Below are 19531 nucleotides of genomic sequence, written 5' to 3' on the forward strand. Positions count from 1 at the left end.
GCGGTGTGCAGTGTGCAGTGTGCACACATGGCGAGGGGCTGGCTGCTCGTGTCGGAAATGCTCCGACTTGCCTTTAACTTCCACAAGTCTTGTGGCACGTGCTTAGCGCTGGACATTGCTGCCCAGATTCCCTTCACCACAGAGAGCCTCTAATTGCAGAGATGAAGGAGCAGGCCATACAGTCCCACAGAGCATAGCCCAGAAGGGAAATATTAGTAACATCAAAATAAGCCAAGAGGGGACTTCTTCAGGAAGGAGCTTTAACCAACGGGCAGCAGGTGACCACGGAAGCCCCTCCCCTAACAACCCTCCAAACAGCTTCCCAAAATAGCAGTAAACAGAATTCCGAGAGGACGGAAATTGCCCAAAGCCCTGCATTAAAGCCCTCGGACAGTGCCGAAGTCCCGGCACCCAGACATACGGACGCTTTGTTGGAGCCCTAAAAAGCAAGAGTGCAACATTCAAAGTTAGTGAAATCCTTCCAGGGTGGGTGACTGCAGGATCAGGTCAGAGAAGCTGTTTTAAGAATCCAGGCGCCTTCTCGCAGCTCACCTGGCCCTGACCACACTGGCTTGCTTTAGCAACACCGCTAAAAAACCAGAGGCTCGTTGATTAAGATCCTAGCAGTGCTGCCCCTGAGAAACGTCACTCACAGTTGAGCTCAGACTGCAGCTCCCCGTCAGTGCTAGAGAAAGGAGTCACGCCCTTACTTATGTTCCTCCGTTTCCTTTAAGAGCATCGTGGAAATCGTTACTGCCGCCACTGTGACGCTTCCCATCAAACCCAGAACGCAAACAGTATGACACCAGCGCAACCGGACACCGCACTGCGGCCACACCAGCCCTTGCGGGAGAGTGTGCCTCCACGTGCAGGTTCTCAGAGATGGCAGGAACTTCGACGTCTCCTCCCCTGGACAATGAGCACGTTGAGTTGGATTGAAATGATGATTCACCCACCAGTCACCTGGGAGAGATTGGGTTTCATAGCGCCAGTCTGCATCTCCCTGTGCTGTGGCCCTGCCAGCAAACTAATCATGGAGCTAGAGGCCTGGGTGCAGCTGGCTGGGCTTCATAAAACATGGCCACTTGCTGACCAAGGGGTGCAGTGCGTACGCCGAGAATCAAAGGAGCTAGAGCTGGGGAAGACTTGTTAGCCTGGGAGTGTTTTGCACTGCGCCAGGCTGGTCTCTCTTAAGATTCTGGCATGGCAAGGTGGTATGTTATGGGGAGAGATGTGCTGGACCAATACCAGCTGGATAATTCATCTCCCTGGCACTTGGTTTGTTTTCCTTGCTGCAGGGCGGAACTGGATACGGGGGCATCTTGCACAGCCTGCTGGGCTCTGCAGCCCTCGGTGTGCTGGGCACCCCAGATGCCGGTTTAAAATGAAATGCACCCAAGCAGGCAGCCCGGAAAACAAAGGCAGCAAATGGTTGGTCTGGGTCAGAGCCACAGATACGCTGCTTCTCTGAGCAGCTGCATCGGATTCTTGGGGGGACCCAACCACCGTTCCAGAGCTGTCCGGGGGTACCTCCCAAGTGACTCTCCCAGCAGCTAGGGGCCACAGTGAGGAGGACATTGTGGACGATGAGCAGGCAAGCGGAGGATCCGATCTCACTGACAGCCAGGACCTTTGTCTAACTTTGGAGCCAGTTGCCTCCCTGGGCTTATTGCTGCTGAATCCTGCGGGTGGGGAGGGCACTTCTGGTGAGTTCCCATTGGCAGTCCAGGGAGGGTGGGTAACTGTAATTGGGTTTGATCCCAGTTGCTCTACCCTGAGGGGTGGCGGCCACTCTGCCTGCACTGTGAGATGCACCGAGGAGGAGAGGGGAGCATGCAGGGAACACGTGTGTAAGGAGCAGGATGACATGCTGAGGCTCGAGGGGGAGGGGCAAACAGAGCTGATGAGGCGCCTGGTAGAGGTGCAGGAAAAGCATCTGGAGCACAGAGTCCCACCACCTGCCCTCCTCACCCATTTCCATGGCCTCCTCTCCCCGGCACCCTCGATTGCACGGGGGACGGGGGGAATCATGGGTAGCTGCTCACTCAGCTCCCAGGGATGCCTCCTGGAGCAGAAGGCTGCTACTCCATCTGCTTTGACTGCTACACTGGGGGTCTGTAATAAGCCGCTTGCCCTTCCCCCCTTCCCCCTGCCCCATCGGAGCTCGTGCCCTGAACGCCTTTTCTGCGTCCATTCCCTGAGTTTCCCAAATAAAAATGCACCATTTCAGAACAACACGATCTTCATGGTTTGCGTCAGCTGTGCGCGAGGTGGGGGGGGGGGGGGCACTTCATTGTCACATCGCTGCCTGGTCATCCATGAAACTGGTTTTCAGAGCCTCTCTGATTCACATTGCCCCTCAAGATGCTCTTTTTGCTGATCTGATGTCTGGCAGCTCATAATTAGCCACTAGGCAATCTACCTCAACACCCCCACCCCCCACTTGCACAGATATTATAGAGCACACAGCAGGCAGCAACAACATTGGGCATGTTGCCTTGCTGAAGTCTAACTGTGACGACGCGTTGGGGTTCCCCCGCCTCCTGCACCCCCGTAGCGGCACGAACAGACTCCACCAGCCAGTAGAACAGAGGGAGTTTATTCCTTCTCCAGGATACAGCACAGATGTGATCTGGTTCCAGGACAGGCCTAGGATGCCTCAGCCCCCCCTTGATATGGGGGGGGGTCTGGGCTTCTAAACCCCCAGCCTGTTGCTTAGGCTGCTTCCTCCATGCTCCCAGACAGAAACTAACTAACTCTCCTCCAGCCCTGCCCCCCAGCCAGGGCAGCATCCACCTCCCTTTGTTTCTCTCCCTGGGGGGTAGCTGGTCAGACAAGTTGAGAGACCCTCTTTGCATAATGACTCATCCCTTGTTTTGCTGGGCCGTGGTACCACAGAGCCAGCATAGAAAGCAGCCAGGTACCCCCACTACGTCACAGTTCTCCCCCCTCCGAGAGCGAACTGAGCAGGGTCACTCCGCTCGTGACCTAGGGAAGTTCGGGTCCTCTGCGTGGGAACCCACCCTGGGGCCATGGGTGCTCCCCTTGACTCGGGCCGGCCGTGGCGAGGCCCCACATGAGCTGGCTTCCCTCTGTCCACTCGCCGCCCCGCTCCAGGGCGACTGGCACAGGCCTGTCCTCGGGAGTCACACCCACCCTTCCGCTGGCCTTGATCTCTGGCCAGGGTCTCTCGGGCCGGGGCCATGAGCCCAGTGAGCCTTCTCTGGACAGCCAGGGCAGCTTCCACCCCCGATGCTCCATCCAGGGAGGACTTCCCCTCCCATAACTCTCTCAGCGAGCCCAGAGGCTCCTCTATACGGGGTAGGGGCCCCCAAGCCACTTTCCTCCTGTCTTGGGCCTTCCCGCCCCTCTGGCAGGAGTCGCAGGACCGGCAGTACCGCTGCACGGCTGTAAATATCCCGGGCCAATAGAAGTGCTGGAGCAGCCTCAGCCGGGTGCTCCGGATCCCCCGGTGGCCCCCAACGGGGACGTCGTGGGCCAAATACAGCAGCTTGAGGCGATACTTTTGGGGGACGACCAGCTGCCGCTGGACCCCCCGTGCTCTCACCTTCCTGGGGGGAAGCCATTCCCTGAACAGGAATCCCTGCTCCCACAGGAATCTCTCCTGGCCACCTCCCCCCAGGGGCTGAGCTGCACGGAGGCCAGCCTGGTCCCTCAGCCTCTGCAAGGAGGGGTCTGCCTGCACCTCAGCCTGGAATTCAGCTGCTGAGGCAGGGATCGGGACCTGTTCCCCACCTTTACCTAAGTCCGGAGTCCCAGCCTGGCTGGACCCCGTGTCCACTGTGATGGGATCCTGAGGACTCTGCCGGGAGTCCTTCCCTGGACCCAGGTTGCCAGCCCCCCGCTGGCTCTGGCTCTGGGCAGTGACTAGAGCCCGCTGGGATTCATGGGGCCACTCCTCTAGGTCATTCCCCATCAGCACCTCGGTGGGCAAGTGCGGGTGCACCCCCACTTCCTTGAGACCTTCCTTGGCCCCCCATTTCAGATGCACCCTGGCTACAGGCACCTTAAATGGGGACCCGTCTATGCCCTTCAGGGTCAGCTGCGCGTGGGGTAGTATCCGCTCTGGGGCCACTATGTCGGATCGGGCCAGAGTCACCTCCGCCCCCGTGTCCCAGAAGCCCGTCACCTTCCTACCATCCACCTCCAGGGGTATGAGGCACTCGCTCCGCAGGGGCTGTCCTGCCCCCACCCGGTACACGGAGAAATCCGCCTCCTGAGAATCAGACCTCCCAGGGGAGGTGCACTGAGCATCCTCCCCCCCCCCCACTCTGAGCTGAGGTTTGCCTGCCAGCCCCTACCTCTGGGGCAGCCTGCCCTTCCTCCCGCCCCAGCCAGTTAACCCTGGAAAGTCCCCGGTCCTGGGACCTGGTGCACTGAGCCCTCTTGTGGCCTTTTTGCCCACAGCGATGGCAAGTTAGTCCCTGCGGGCCCCTTTGGGCTGTCTCTGTCCTGGCCCTGGCTGGTTCTCTGGGGCGCAGACAACTTGTCTCTTGGGCTCACCTCATAGTTGACTCCCTCCGTCGCTCAGCCGAGATCCGGTCTCTGCGTGATTCCCTCTCTCTCCGGGACTCCCGTTCACACCCGGACCGGCTCTCTGTGAACTCATCTGCCAGCCTCCCGGCCTCCTGGGGGTTCTCTGGTCTCCAGTCCTTGAGCCACAGCCTCAGTTTGGGTGGGCACGCTTCATAGAACTGCTCCATCAGGACCAGCTTGAGCAGCTTCTCTGCAGTCTGGGCTCCGACTCCAGACACTCACTTGCGGCAGTATTGCGCCAGGCGGGAGGCCAGATCCACATAGGTCTTCCGTGGCCCTTTCTGTACCCCCCGGAACTTCTTCCTGTACATCTCGGGGGTCAGCCCGAACTTGTGCAGCAGGGCCTCCTTGACTCGGTTGTAATCCCCTGGCTGTAGGTCCTCCAGCTGACTGAGCACTCCGGTCGCCTCCTGGTTCAGTGCGGGGATGAGCTCCTGCAGCCAGTCAGCTGGGGGGACCCGTTGCAGTCCACAGGCCCTCTCAAAGGAGCTGAGGAACCCGTCTATGTTGCCCACGTCCTTCAGTTGGGCCACCACGAGCCTCTCCAAGCGTCTGGCAGTCCCGGGACCCTGGGGCCCATCCACTCTTGGTGCAGCTGGGGCCCCTCCGGTTCTCCGCTCTGCCATGGCCAACTCATGCTGTCTCTGCCTCTCTCAATCCTCTACTTCCAATTCCTTGACCTGCAGCTGGATCTCCAGCCGCCACAGCTCCGCTGGGCTGGCCCCTGCCCTATATGGGCCACATCTTGCAGGCCTCCTGGGGGAAGCTGTCTCATCTCTCCAGTGGGTTCCAGCGCTCCTCCCCCTCTCTGAGCCTGACACACTCTCAGGAGGGGTCTGGTTGCTCCCCCTGGGGACAGGATCCTGGCCCTGTGGCTGGTCATTCTCTTCCAGCTGGGCAATCAGCTGGGCCTTGGTTGCTTTCTGCACAGGCAAGCCCCTCTCTCTGCACAGCCCCACCAGCTCTGCCTTCAAGAGTCGGGCGTAGGCCATCTGCCCACTGGTCCCCTCGATGCAGACTCACCAGTCTAGTGCTGCAGCGCCCCACGATTCCCAGGAACTGCTTCGCTCTGTCTCCAGCACGCCTGGCTCCAGGGCTCTTGCTTCTACGGCGCCTTGTCGCTCGCCTATGACGGGATCCTGACTGGTTTGGCCAAGAGGCTCTCGAGCCCAACACTTCAGCTCCCCCCCCCCCACTGCTGCACATCTCCTGCCCTTTGCCTTGGAGCTGCCCCCCTGGGAGTCTCCTGCTTGCGGTACAGGAGGGGGCGCTGATGTCAGGGTGCCCCTTCTCCCACCTACCCTGTATTCTATCTCCACAGAATGGGGGGGGGGCACAGAAAAGGGCTTGGGATGGAGGGAGTTTGCTGGCTGCTTTCGGGAGTGGTGCAGGGCCAGAGCAGGGGGGAGCCTGCCTTAGCCCCACGGCACCCCCACCCAGGAGCCACTTGAGGTAAATATTGCCCTGCTGGAGCCAGCTCTGAACCCCCCCCCCCCCACCCAAACCCTGCCCTAACCCTGAGCCCCCTGGACCCAAACTCCCTTACAGAGCCTGCACCCTGAACCCCCTCCTGCACCCCAACTCCTGCCCCAGGCTCAGCTCAGAGCCCCTCTCGCACTCCAGATCCCTTAGCCCAAGGCCAGAGCCTGCACCCACCTCTGCCCCTGCCTGGTGAAAGGGAGGCAAGATGGGGAAGGGGGGACGGGAGGACGGAGTGAGCAGGGGCAGGGCCTTGGAGAAGGGGCACGAAGGATACCTCAGTATTTGGGCTGAGGGAGGTCGTACGTTGCACTTACATTCAAAAAGCGAACCGGGGGTTGAAACGGTCGCAGCCCCCTGCTCTAGTGAGAGAAACGTGTTAAACCAGAACAGACGATGGCCACCAGAACAGACCATGGGCACCTTAGAAATGACCATCCTGCCGATGGAAGAGTCCAGGCTGGCAGCCCCGTTGCCCAAGGGCCTCTCTGTATCCCCGGCACAGCACGGGCAGTGGGGCAGGCCTAGCTCCCTTACTGCAGAGCCTCGCCGCTCGCACGCCAGGACCAGCTCCGGACGAGGCTCTGCCACCCACTCCCTCCTGAGCCTGCAAACACAGGGCCACCCCTGCCTGTTGAAAGAGCTGGTGCTACGCTGTGGCTCCCACCCTGTTGTTTGCTCCATGCTGGCCCGTGTCTCATGCCTGCGTGCTCTTGGCATCCACACATCCCCTCCCAAGACAACTGACTTTCCCTAAGCTAACGGTTCATATTGAGCCACTACCAGGGGGTGTTTGCACGGCATGCGGGAGAGTGCGGTTTGTCTGCAGAAAATGTCTACGCCAGCTGATTTATTTTAATTACATTATTTTAAAATATGCAATTCTTTTTTCAGATAACCTTGGGCTTCATTCTAATGCTATCTGAACAGCCCCTGGAATGCACTCGACATACAAAAGCCAGAGATGAATACCTAAAAATAACATTTGTCCGGTCTCGCCTGGCTCTGGGCAACACTTTCCTTGGCGTGCTTAAAGTAGCAGCGTATATATGAGAGATTCCAAAAATATGTCCACACAGTGGCTGGTACTTGGATATTTTTCTTTACTGCTTATGCTTTTGTTGTTGGTTTTGAGGGTGGGGGGGCGGAAGGGGACGCGGCGGAGGGCTGAGGTTTTTGATGTTAAATTGTGGCTAATTTGCCAGTTCCAAGTTAAACGAGGTCTGAAGCAACCTCGGCCCGCCAGCTGCACCATCTCAAACAGCACGAGCAGCTTTTAAGAATTGACACTGGAGGAGACGGAGTCTGTCTCCCTGCACGTATTCGTCTTTAGGAGTTAGAGTGGGGAAGAGAGAGAGCAAAATTCTAGGTCATGGAGGCAGAAGAGCCTCTAAGTAGGGATGTGCACGGGTAACCGGTTACCCAGTAAGCAGCACCCTTAACAGACGATGTTTACTGGATAACGGGTAACCGGCACCCAGGAGCAGCTTTGTCCATGTGGGCTGGGAGCTGGCAGCCTCACCCTTGGAGGGGGGCTGGCGCAGCCAGGCTGTGGCAGGCGGGGGGGTGGGGGAGGAGGGACGCTCCAACCCTGCCCTGTTTAGTCACTTGACTGGTTAACTTAACGTTTAACCGGTTAACTAATGAAATGGATTTTATGTCCCTGTCCTTAACCAGAACTTCTGAATCACTGGGACCCATCCCTACACCGTTCCCTGTAGGTATTTTCTATTTTTAAATTTAACTAGGGGCTTCGTCTACATTGCGGGTTTTTTGCAGAAGAGGAAATGCAAATGGAGTGCTCATTTGCATATCTCAGGCTCTTATTTGCATATCTTCCAATCCTTTTTGTGGAAGAGGTTTTTGCGATAAAGAGCCCTGTGTCCACGGGGCCATTTGTCAGAACAAAACCCTTTTGTGCAAGAGCCTGAAAACCTCATTTTTTGAGGAATAAGGGCTCTTGTGCAAAAGGGGTTTTTTCCCAACAAATGTACCGATCTACACAGGGCTCTAGCACAAAAACCTCTTCTGCAAAAAGGATCGGAAGAAGATATGCAAATAAGAGCATGAGGTATGCAAATGAGCACTCCGTTTGCATTTCCTCTTCTGCAAAAAGCCTGCAGTATAGATGTAGCCTGGCGATAGGCAGCCCCAGCTCTCCTGACCCCGGCCGCCAGAGAGGCCAAGCTGAGGTGTGGCAGCCCTGGCCTGCTCTGGCTCTCCCCCCCCAGCTGCTGGCCCCCCAGGGCCAGGCTCTCCCCTCCATGCCCAGAGGGTCCAAAGCCGCCCCAGCCCCAGCTCTTCCCTCTACGCCTGACAGGGTTGCCAGGTGTCCGGGATTGCACCGGGCAGTCCGGTATTTGCGGGCTCTGTCCGGTAAAAAAAATCAGAAAATACTGGACGTGCGATGTGCAACATCCGGCATTTTCTGATTGTTCCGGCTGCGCACCGGACGGAAGCCTGGCGGGGGCGGGGGAGCGGCTGGGAGTCCCAGCTGGGAGCGGGGCCGCGATTGCTGCTGGGAGCCCTCAGTCGGTTGAGTGTGAGGAGGAGGGGAAGCCCCGGCCAGCTCTGCTTCCTGCTTCCCCTTCCTCCCGGCCAGCACCGCTGCCCTCCCTCCCGCCCCCCAACCCCCCGCCAGCTCTGCTTCCCGCTTCCCCTTCCTCCCAGCCAGCACCGCTGCCCTCCCTCCCGCCCCCCAACCCCCCGCCAGCTCTGCTTCCCGCTTCCCCTTCCTCCCAGCCAGCACCGCTGCCCTCCCTCCCGCCCCCCAACCCCCCGCCAGCTCTGCTTCCCGCATCCCCTTCCTCCCAGCCAGCACCGCTGCCCTCCCTCCCGCCCCCCGCCAGCCCCCCGCCCCCTTCCTCCCAGCCAGCACCGCTGCCCTCCCTCCCGCCCCCCAACCCCCCGCCAGCTCTGCTTCCTGCTTCCCCTTCCTCCCAGCCAGCACCGCTGCCCTCCCTCCCGCCCCCCCCCCCGCCAGCTCTGCTTCCTGCTTCCCCTTCCTCCCAGCCAGCACCGCTGCCCTCCCTCCCGCCCCCCAACCCCCCGCCAGCTCTGCTTCCTGCTTCCCCTTCCTCCCAGCCAGCACCGCTGCCCTCCCTCCCGCCCCCCCAACCCCCTGCCAGCTCTGCTTCCTGCTTCCCCTTCCTCCCGGCTAGCGCCGCTGCCCTCCCTCCCGCCCCCCCGCCCCCCCGCCAGCTCTGCTTCCCGCTTCCCCTTCCTCCCAGCCAGCACCGCTGCCCTCCCTCCCGCCCCCCAACCCCCTGCCAGCTCTGCTTCCCGCTTCCCCTTCCTCCCAGCCAGCACCACTGCCCTCCCTCCCGCCCCCCAACCCCCCGCCAGCTCTGCTTCCCGCATCCCCTTCCTCCCAGCCAGCACCGCTGCCCTCCCTCCCGCCCCCCCGCCCCCCGCCAGCTCTGCTTCCCGCTTCCCCTTCCTCCCAGCCAGCGCCGCTGCCCTCCCTCCCGCCCCCCAACCCCCCGCCAGCTCTGCTTCCTGCTTCCCTTTCCTCCCAGCCAGCGCCGCTGCCCTCCCTCCCGCCCCCCAACCCCCCGCCAGCTCTGCTTCCTGCTTCCCTTTCCTCCCAGCCAGCACCGCTGCCCTCCTTCCCGCCCCCCAACCCCCCGCCAGCTCTGCTTCCTGCTTCCCTTTCCTCCCAGCCAGCGCCGCTGCCCTCCCTCCCGCCCCCCAACCCCCCGCCAGCTCTGCTTCCTGCTTCCCTTTCCTCCCAGCCAGCGCCGCTGCCCTCCCTCCCGCCCCCCGCCCCCCTGCCAGCTCTGCTTCCTGCTTCCCTTTCCTCCCAGCCAGCGCCGCTGCCCTCCCTCCCGCCCCCCAACCCCCCGCCAGCTCTGCTTCCTGCTTCCCTTTCCTCCCAGCCAGCGCCGCTGCCCTCCCTCCCGCCCCCCCAACCCCCCGGCCAGCTCTGCTTCCTGCTTCCCTTTCCTCCCAGCCAGCGCCGCTGCCCTCCCTCCCGCCCCCCAACCCCCCGCCAGCTCTGCTTCCTGCTTCCCTTTCCTCCCAGCCAGCACCGCTGCCCTCCCTCCCGCCCCCCCAACCCCCCCCAGCTCTGCTTCCCGCTTCCCCTTCCTCCCAGCCAGCACCGCTGCCCTCCCTCCCGCCCCCCCAACCCCCCCAGCTCTGCTTCCTGCTTCCCCTTCCTCCCAGCCAGCACCGCTGCCCTCCCTCCCTCCCGCCCCCCAACCCCCCGCCAGCTCTGCTTCCCGCTTCCCCTTCCTCCCAGCCAGCACCGCTGCCCTCCCTCCCTCCCGCCCCCCAACCCCCTGCCAGCTCTGCTTCCTGCTTCCCCTTCCTCCCAGCCAGCACCGCTGCCCTCCCTCCCGCCCCCCAACCCCCTGCCAGCTCTGCTTCCCGCTTCCCCTTCCTCCCAGCCAGCACCGCTGCCCTCCCTCCCGCCCCCCAACCCCCCGCCAGCTCTGCTTCCTGCTTCCCCTTCCTCCCAGCCAGCACCGCTGCCCTCCCTCCCGCCCCCCCGCCCCCCGCCAGCTCTGCTTCCTGCTTCCCCTTCCTCCCGGCCAGCACCGCTGCCCTCCCTCCCGCCCCCCGCCCCCCTGCCAGCTCTGCTTCCTGCTTCCCCTTCCTCCCGGCCAGCACCGCTGCCCTCCCTCCCGCCCCCCAACCCCCCGCCAGCTCTGCTTCCCGCTTCCCCTTCCTCCCAGCCAGCACCGCTGCCCTCCCTCCCGCCCCCCAACCCCCTGCCAGCTCTGCTTCCCGCTTCCCCTTCCTCCCAGCCAGCACCGCTGCCCTCCCTCCCGCCCCCCGCCCCCCTGCCAGCTCTGCTTCCTGCTTCCCCTTCCTCCCGGCCAGCACCGCTGCCCTCCCTCCCGCCCCCCAACCCCCCCCCCAGCTCTGCTTCCCGCTTCCCCTTCCTCCCAGCCAGCACCGCTGCCCTCCCTCCCGCCCCCCAACCCCCTGCCAGCTCTGCTTCCCGCTTCCCCTTCCTCCCAGCCAGCACCGCTGCCCTCCCTCCCGCCCCCCGCCCCCCTGCCAGCTCTGCTTCCTGCTTCCCCTTCCTCCCGGCCAGCACCGCTGCCCTCCCTCCCGCCCCCCAACCCCCCGCCAGCTCTGCTTCCCGCTTCCCCTTCCTCCCAGCCAGCACCGCTGCCCTCCCTCCCGCCCTGCCCTCCCCCGCCCCCTTCCTCCCAGCCAGCCCCCGCCCCCCGCCCCCCCGCCAGCTCTGCTTCCCGCTTCCCCTTCCTCCCAGCCAGCACCGCTGCCCTCCCTCCCGCCCCCCAACCCCCCGCCAGCTCTGCTTCCTGCTTCCCCTTCCTCCCAGCCAGCGCCGCTGCCCTCCCTCCCGCCCCCCAACCCCCCGCCAGCTCTGCTTCCTGCTTCCCCTTCCTCCCAGCCAGCACCGCTGCCCTCCCTCCCGCCCCCCGCCCCCCTGCCAGCTCTGCTTCCTGCTTCCCCTTCCTCCCAGCCAGCACCGCCCCCCCCCCGCCGCCAGCTCTGCTTCCTGCTTCCCCTTCCTCCCAGCCAGCACCGCTGCCCTCCCTCCCGCCCCCCAACCCTCTGCCCCCCCTGCTTCCCCTTCCTCCCAGCCAGCACCGCTGCCCTCCCTCCCGCCCCCCAACCCTCTGCCAGCTCTGCTTCCCGCATCCCCTTCCTCCCAGCCAGCTCTGCTTCCTGCTTCCCCTTCCTCGCGGCCCCCGATCCCCCCCAGCTGTGCTTCCCATCCCCCCTTACTCCTGGCCAGCCCTGCCCCCTTCCAGCTGGTCCCCCCTCCCCCGATATTCTGCAGCCAGCCCCGTTCCACACCCCCCCCCCCACAACCAGCCCTGCTTCCTGTTGGCCCCCCCATCTCTCCCAGCCAGCCCCGTTGCCGCTCCCCCCCCCCCCCCGTTAGCTGCTTCCAACCTCCCCCCCCTGGTCTTCCTGGCCAGCAGGGCTCCCTTCCTGGCTGGCCCCTCCCCCCAAAGAAGCGTGTTCGGTTTTTGGTTTTAAATGATTACCTCGTAACCGCTAGCAGTGCTCCAGGTTCTCGGAGGGGTTTTTTTTTGCTCAACAACTTTGGTGCGCCCCCCCCCTTTTTTTTCCCCTTCAACAAAATTTTTTCCCGGTGGGTTTTAATGGGGGGGGAGAGCGAGAGGAGGGTGTTGGTCTTTCAGCCATCTGGCAACCCTAACCCCTGACCCCAAGTCCCCCCCCTCCTCCCCGCCGCACCAGCCCTTCCCCCTCACCCATCGGCTCTGGCTCTTTCCTGCTCCTGGCTGCCAGGGAGGGGGCCAGGGCAAGGCTGGCCCAGCTCTCCTCCAGACCTAGGGGGTGTGTGAGGGTGCAGGGAGGGGTCTTGGCTCCTGCCCCCCCCCCCGGAGCACCAGAGAGGGAGAGACCTTGGAAAGGGGGAGGTTGCGCAGCTCCCCCCACCCCAAGCATGGGAGGCGGGGAGGGGGGAGGCCATGTGGCTCCTGGCTTCAGCCACCCTCCCGGAGCACAGGGGGGGGGGCTGCTCCGGGAGGGAGGGTTGAGGCAGGCGGGATGCAGGGTGACGTGATGGCGTCGCTCGGTCGTCCCGCAGGAGAAGTTTTGTTTAGTACAGAGAGAGAAAGCAAACCCCTGAGTGACACCGCCCGGGCAGGTGTCCCCCGGCCCTTCCCCCACCGCTCGGGCGCCAGTGCCAGGGTCACTTTCTGGTCAGGAGACTGCCCCACCCAGGGGCTCAGGCCTGCTCGGTGCGGAGCATGGACGCCAGGGAGGCTGTTCCAAAGCATGTGGGTGCTTTGCTGGCTGGAGGCCAGAGAGCTCAGCATCTTGCAAGATCAGGCCTCGGGGCTGCAGTGATTCCTCGGGGTGATGGCTTGTGGGGCCGCGTGTGGGAAGTGCCCCGGTGCCTCCCCTGCCCTGGCCGGCGTGCGGAGGGGAGGGAGCTCTCCTGAATTCTTGTGGCGCTATAAGTAGCACTCGTGTGCGAGGCAGCTGTTCCCCTGTGAGCCCATTGTGATTAGACCCTCGGATTCCAGAGGCACAAAGGCAGCACGATGCCACGGCCCTCCAATGCGGTGAGACAGGCCCTGTGCTAGGGCAGCTAGGCACAGCTTCCCCGGGGCTTTCCCACTAAGCAGCCTGACCCGCCCTGGGCACACGTCTGAGAGCCGGGGGAAACAATTCAAAAGTTCTTACGTGACTTGAAGCCTAAATCTCGGTGGAAGTCAGTGGTGCTCCGGCTTCTAAGTAAATAAGGCACATGGGACAATTGGACAGGAAGACTGGCCCAGGACTTGGAACTCAGGAGAGCTGGGAGCAGTTCCCTTCTCTGCCACAGACAGCCTGTGTGACCCTGGACAAGTCACTTAGTTTTTCTGTGCCTCAGGTCTCATTCTTACAAGGGGGAGGGGGTGAAAGCCCTGCCCTGCCTCCCACAGCAGCTGCCAGGACAATGGTGCTGCCTGCAAGATGCCCAGACAGGTTGGTGACGGGATGCTCCTTAGTACCGTGAGCTTTATTTTAATGAGTGTCCCAGAACGGTGATGGTTTTTTAACTGCTTAAAGACAAGAGCTGTGGCTAGAGAAGAGTGTGTGCTAGGCTGTGGACTAGCTGTGCAAACTTGTAGGCATTGCTTGGCGTCTTTCCCACGCGGCTTTATCAAAACCGTGGGGGGGTGGGGGTATTTTCATCTTTGTAATTTGTGTTCAGCTAAAAAGAAGAGTCATAACTGTAAAGCTCACTGGATGTCCATCAGATCTCTATTTCCCTTCTGGAAAACCTGTCCCGAGAGATCTGTCTACATCAGAGGGGAAATCCAGCATGGGACAACGCTAACCTCTTCCACTGCTTTGTGGACAGCTCTAAAGACACATTTCAGAGCCGCTAGGCTTCCGCCTTTGCCAGCCCTCCAGTAAAACTCCGTGGCACCTATAATTGGCCTGATACAGAGCACCCTACTCATGAGAATAAATGACAATCAGCTGCCCCGCTAGTCTCATTCCTTTTTTGGAACACAGCGCCCTGCGTGCTGTTGTCGGTTCCTGCCTGCGCAGCGAAAGCAGACTCCCTGCTCAGAAAGCAGAGGGGCATGGGAGCAGTCCGAGTCCAAAGGTAGATTTCCCACCGTTCTGCTATCGGAAGCGTACTCGTGAGAACGTGAGGCACTGAAGTTCCATGTAGATCGGGGGTTTTCAGACTCTGGGACCCGACTTGTAAGGGCAAGCCACCAGCTGGCTGCGAGGCGCTTTGTCTGCCTGTCTGTCTACAGGCGATGCAGCTGTAGCGCATTCACAGTGTATTCCCCCGTAAACCGTGATTCCCCCTCTCCACCTACCAGACATTTTGGTTGAGGGCAGGATTTGGTTACCCCCTCTAACCGCCTGAGTGGGTGGGGCTGGACGGAGTGAGTGAGAGCTGACTGGCCATTCAGCAGCACACTAGCTCTTCTCATTCCGGGCAGTGTGGCCAGAACCCAGTGCTTGCTTCCCAGCGGGGGTGCTGAGTTTCCTGCAACTTACAGCGAAGCCTGAAGAACTACAAGGGGCTAGTGCCAAACCCAAAGACTGCAAGTGCTGAGCAAGTCTCCCTCAGAGAGCCAGGCAAGGAGGCGATACCCTGGGCTCCTGCTTGCACCGCGGTAGCAAGGGAATACTCAGCGTCTGAGGACACTCAACGGGCCCGGAGCAGGCTAGGAGCCAGCCGAGGCACAAGGGAGCACCAAAGGAAGTTTTAATTCACACTTTTGTTATATCCCTGCAAGCCAGTGCCCGGCCACTCCTCTTGTGCAGCAGGAGAGCCGCTGTTCTGTGGGAGGCCTCAGTTTAAATGACACCCAGACAAGACACGTTCATTCCGCCCTCAGCGTCTCCAGATCAGAAGAGGTGTGCGTGGAAACCAGCTAAGCTGATTCAATGCTGGTCCACATGTAGCCCCACCCCCACCCTTACCCAGGCTCTCATAACAGGCATCCGCTGGGGGGCTGGTCCCGCTCTCAGCGAAATGAATGGGATGACCCCCACTCACCCATGGAGCGGCCGCACTGCAGCAGCCATCTTCCTGTCAGAGGTGTTCCCGGCTCCTGTGCCAGGCTTGGAGTGCATCACCCAGGTACATGAGCCAATGTCAGTAACCTTGCCCAGCAGGGCACCCCGCAGGCATTCGGCCTGAGAGCAGGAGGGAAGTGCCCCTCTTTCTCTTTGGGCCTAGCTTTCAGAGGTGGGTGTCTGTTCTGCATTTGGCTAGCTACACTCAGGGGTCCTCTTCCTCTGACAGGTGTGAAATGTATTCATGTCGGCACGCTCTGCCCGTGTTCCTGCACAGCCTGGGCACTGGTCAGGCCGGGGAGAGCTTTTACGGGCGAGTCACCGACTTTCTGTGCTGTGGGCAGCGCGGCTTGGACGTTCTTACCCGCAGAGAGGGCAGGTGAGGCGGCTGTCGATAGCCCGGCCGCGCAGGCAGCTGGCACAGAAGTTGTGGTAACAGTCGAGGAGGCAGGGGTGCTCGTACTGCTCGTGGCAGAGGAAGCACACCAGTGGGTGGCAGTGGGCATTATCCAGGTCGTAGAGGTTTTCCAAAGGAGAGAAAATCCCACCGGACATCTGGAGGGAACCGAAACAGAACGATGTTACAGAAATGCAGGGTAGGCAGAGCCATTCCAAATCTAATTCAGGGTACAGTGCGTGTGGCACAATTCAAAATATAGCTCTTCTGGCGCGTCACACTGCAGGAGCCTCCACCTCAGAGGGGGCTGGGTGCTAGACACATCGGCTGGCCATTGATAGCTGCCACGGACAGGGCAGTTGACAAATAACTAAGGAATCCCTCTGCAAACATCTGCAAGATAATAAGGTGATAGGTAATAGCCAGCATGGATTTGTCAAGAACAAACCATGTCAAGCCAATCTGATAGCTTCCTTTGCTAAGATAACAAGCCCTGTGTTAGAAAGTATGGCTACGTCTACACTGGCATGATTTTCCGGAAATGCTTTTAACGGAAACGTTTTCCATTAAAAGCATTTTCGGAAAAGCGCGTCTAGATTGGCAGGACACTTTTCCGGAAAAGCACTTTTTGCGGAAAAGCGTCCGTGGCCAATCTAGACGCGCTTTTCCGCAAAAAAGCCCCGATCGCCATTTTCGCGATTGGGGCTTTTTTGCGGAAAACAAATCTCTGCTGTCTACACTGGCCCTTTTGCGCAAAAGTTTTTCGGAAAAAGACTTTTGCCCGAATGGGAGCAGCATAGTATTTCCGCAAAAGCACTGACGATCTTACATGAGATTGTTGGGGTCACTGGGCATGATCCTAGGTAACTCGGGGGAATGGAAGATCACAAGGATCGATGAAGCGTCCCCGCTCTAGGCCCAAGCACCCTAAAAGCCCCTTCCCTCCCCGACATAACTTTTCTCTTGCTCGCTAACAGCTGGGAACAGCAAGACCTTGAAGTTGCCTAGTTACTATCGGGGTATAGAAGAAGAATTCAGATGTGTTTCTGTGGAAGGGAGGAGGAGGGGGCTGGCAGCATGTCCCAGCGTGGGAAACTTGCTACAGTTCACTATATTCCTGCAAGTAAACAACTTGGGTATATAAGGAGGGAAAACTGCTTCCGTTGGGGTGCTTGATCTGAGGTCTAGTCTCCTATTTGAGCATTCAAATAAACTTTTTTTTGCTTCTCCACACTGGTGTGTTTATTGGAGCGGGCACACCGGGCAACAAACCCATCTGTTGCCCCCCCCTCGGGCACTGTGTGCCAGCAACAAGATGGTCAGTGCTTTTGCAGAAATTCAAGCGGCCAGTGTAGACAGCTGGCAAGTTTTTCCACAAAAGCAGATGATTTTGCAGAAAATCTTGCCAGTCTAGACACAGCCTATGTGTATAAAGTCTGCAGATGATCCCAAGCTGGGAGGGGTTGCAACTGCTTTGGAGGAGAGGGTCATAATTCAAAATGATCTCAGCAAACTGGAGAAATGGTCTGAGGTAAACAGGATGAAGTTTAAAGACAAATGCAAAGTGCTCCACTTAGGGAGGAACAATCCGTTTCACACAAACAGAATGGGAAGTGACTGTCTAGGAAGGAGAACGGCAGAAAGGGATCTAGGGTCGTAATGGACCACAAGCTAAATATGAAACCACAGTGTCACTGTTGCAAAAAAAGCCAACATCATCCTGGGAAGCATGAACAAGAGTGTTGTGAGCAAGACATGAGAAGTCATTCTTCCGCTCTGCTCTGCGCTGATTACGCCTCAGTTAGAGTACTGTGTCCAGTGTCACATTTCCGGAAAGATGTGGAGAAATTGGACAAGGACCAGAGAAGAGCAACACAAATAATTAAAGGTCTGGAATCATAGAATCATAGGACTGGAAGGGACCTCGAGAGGTCATCGAGTCCAGCCCCCCGCCCTCAAGGCAGGACCAAGCTCCGTCTACACCATCCCTGACAGATGTCTATCTAACCTGTTCTTAAATATCTCCAGAGAGGGAGATTCCACCACCTCCCTTGGCAATTTATTCCAATATTTGACCATGAGCAAGAGCCAATACAGAGCAGTAACAAGTAAACTAACATTGGCTGTGTCTACATGGGCGCGATTTTGTGCCAAAGCGGCCGCTTTTGCTCAAAAACATGCTGCCTGTCTACACTGGCGGGTAGTTCTTGCGCAAGAACACTGACGTTCTAATGTATGAAATCAGGGCTTCTTGCGCAAGAACGATGATGCGCCCGCTCAGGAAGAAGCCCTTTTGCACAACTGTTCTTGCGCAAGAGGCCAGTGTAGACAGGCAACATGAATTTCTTGCGCAAGAAAGCCCTATGGTTAAAATGGCCATCAGAGCTTTCTTGCGCAAGAGAGCGTCTACACTGGCACGGATGCTTTTGCGCAAAAGCACATGTCAGTGTATACGCTCTCTTGCGCAAATACTTTAACGCAAAAACTCTTGCGTTAAAAGTATTTGCACAAAATCTTGCCAATGTAGACATAGCCCATTCTGTCTAGTCTTTGCATGCCAAAAGACAAACAGCCAGAGCGTAAAAATGACACCATCCTATGTTGTTTGGTGCTGACAAAACAAATTATTTATAAAGTGAAGGTGGATGGAAGGTTTCTAAACATGCCCATTTTCTTATACTATTTTAATCTGAATATTTTATTCCAAAACCATTGTACCAGCTACAAAGGAGCAACGTTGTACGGTTGGAAGAGGAAAAATGCAACTTCTCAAACAGAAAAGGTATAGTTAAAATTCTTTACTTCCTACAGTGTGTGACCACATTTAAGAAGAGAAATGTTTATGGCTATTCCATTATGCCAGTGAAAACACTTTGGTAAAAATGAGAGGCAAGAAGGCATTTCCTTTAACCTATTGAGCAAATCTAGCTATTTTCAATTTGTCAATTTAACGGTGATGCCATTTATATAAGTTATTTTGAAACAGATCAGCAAATTACCTGTTAAGTCCTTATACTCATACTAGCAAGCCATAGAGAGCAAAGCTGCAAGTTCTGAAATTTATTACAGAGCTCAGAATTTAAAACAGAGTTTCAGATACGGACACATGTATGGACACAAGGTGGGCTGTGTCTATGGTCTGCCAGAACCTCTTTAGTGAACTTTGTAAGCAATTGCTACCTTTGCATTGTAAGCAAATGCCAACAGTATATCCTTTATGGTCCCTTTATTGTAGTTAGACACAGCAGTAGTATCAAAGATTCTTACCTTTTTTTCCAAGGTTACCAACGTTGCCTCCACTTCGTCCTGTTAGAAGGTAAAATTTCAGTCCCCTTGCTCTGGCTCCTGCTTTTCTTGCATTTGAAGCTAGAATGACAGACATGCCGAGGCTTTCAGCACAGCCAGAATATTACGAGTGACGTGAACGCAATAGCCGGGGCAACATTGCCAAAAAGGAAGAGCTGCCTGGTTCAAAGTAAGTTGTTTCTGCAGGCATAACTGAGCGAACTTTTTTTTAAACCCCAACAGCTGACATGTCTTACTCAGCCCTGGTGGGAAGGGGACTGTTTGATATTTTCATGTTCCCCTTCAGTGGCTAAGAAGTATTAGCAAAGGGGTTGTTAGGATTTGCTAAGGCTAAGTAAAAGGGAGGAAACTCAGTGCATTTAATTCAGTCTCAGCTCTTCCAGGGAGGAAAGGAGGAACCTCTTACCACAGGTCGGCAGTTTTCTCCAGACTGAGTTATCTCTGCGTTGAGTGCAATTCCCAGGAAAAGGCACCTCTAAAAGTAGCCCAGGGTGTAAACTGAAGCCAGCACAACAGACATGGGAATGCATGATTCATGTTTCCTTTGTACTCCAGTCCTGTCCATCTCGCTGCTTTCATCGCATCAACAAGCATCAAGGTTCACCCAAGGTCAAATCAAGTGGATGATCCATGTGACGGAAAAAGATCAGTCTCCCTCCCCATTGTTCTCAGTCTGTTGGGATTATGAAGCCCAATGGTATATTTAAAGAGACAGAGAAGCAGGTCGCTTTATGGTCGCACATAGAAACACACTTCATGCTGGCAGGTTTCGTCCATACTCTGTCCCAGCGAGGCCAGGTCAGG

The 19531-nt window shown here is 58.4% G+C and overlaps 1 protein-coding gene across 2 annotated transcripts in view; it reads right to left on the minus strand.

The window, feature by feature from the left end:
- Positions 1-19312, minus strand: part of RNF207 (ring finger protein 207) — a 47217-nt gene extending 27905 nt beyond the window's left edge. For both annotated transcript variants that reach the window (XM_075906587.2, XM_075906588.2), the window contains exons 1-3: positions 19134-19312; positions 18689-18787; positions 15389-15579 (exon numbers count right to left, since the gene is read on the minus strand). In XM_075906587.2, the coding sequence (XP_075762702.2) occupies positions 15389-15579 (191 nt within the window). In that variant the 5' untranslated portion in view covers positions 18689-18787; positions 19134-19312. The remainder of the gene's footprint in view (positions 1-15388; positions 15580-18688; positions 18788-19133) is intronic.
- Between the last annotated feature and the right edge of the window lie 219 nt (positions 19313-19531).

Source organism: Pelodiscus sinensis, chromosome 24 (assembly GCF_052426305.1).
Source record: "Pelodiscus sinensis isolate ZL-2025 chromosome 24, ASM5242630v1, whole genome shotgun sequence".
NCBI lineage: Eukaryota > Metazoa > Chordata > Testudines > Trionychidae > Pelodiscus > Pelodiscus sinensis.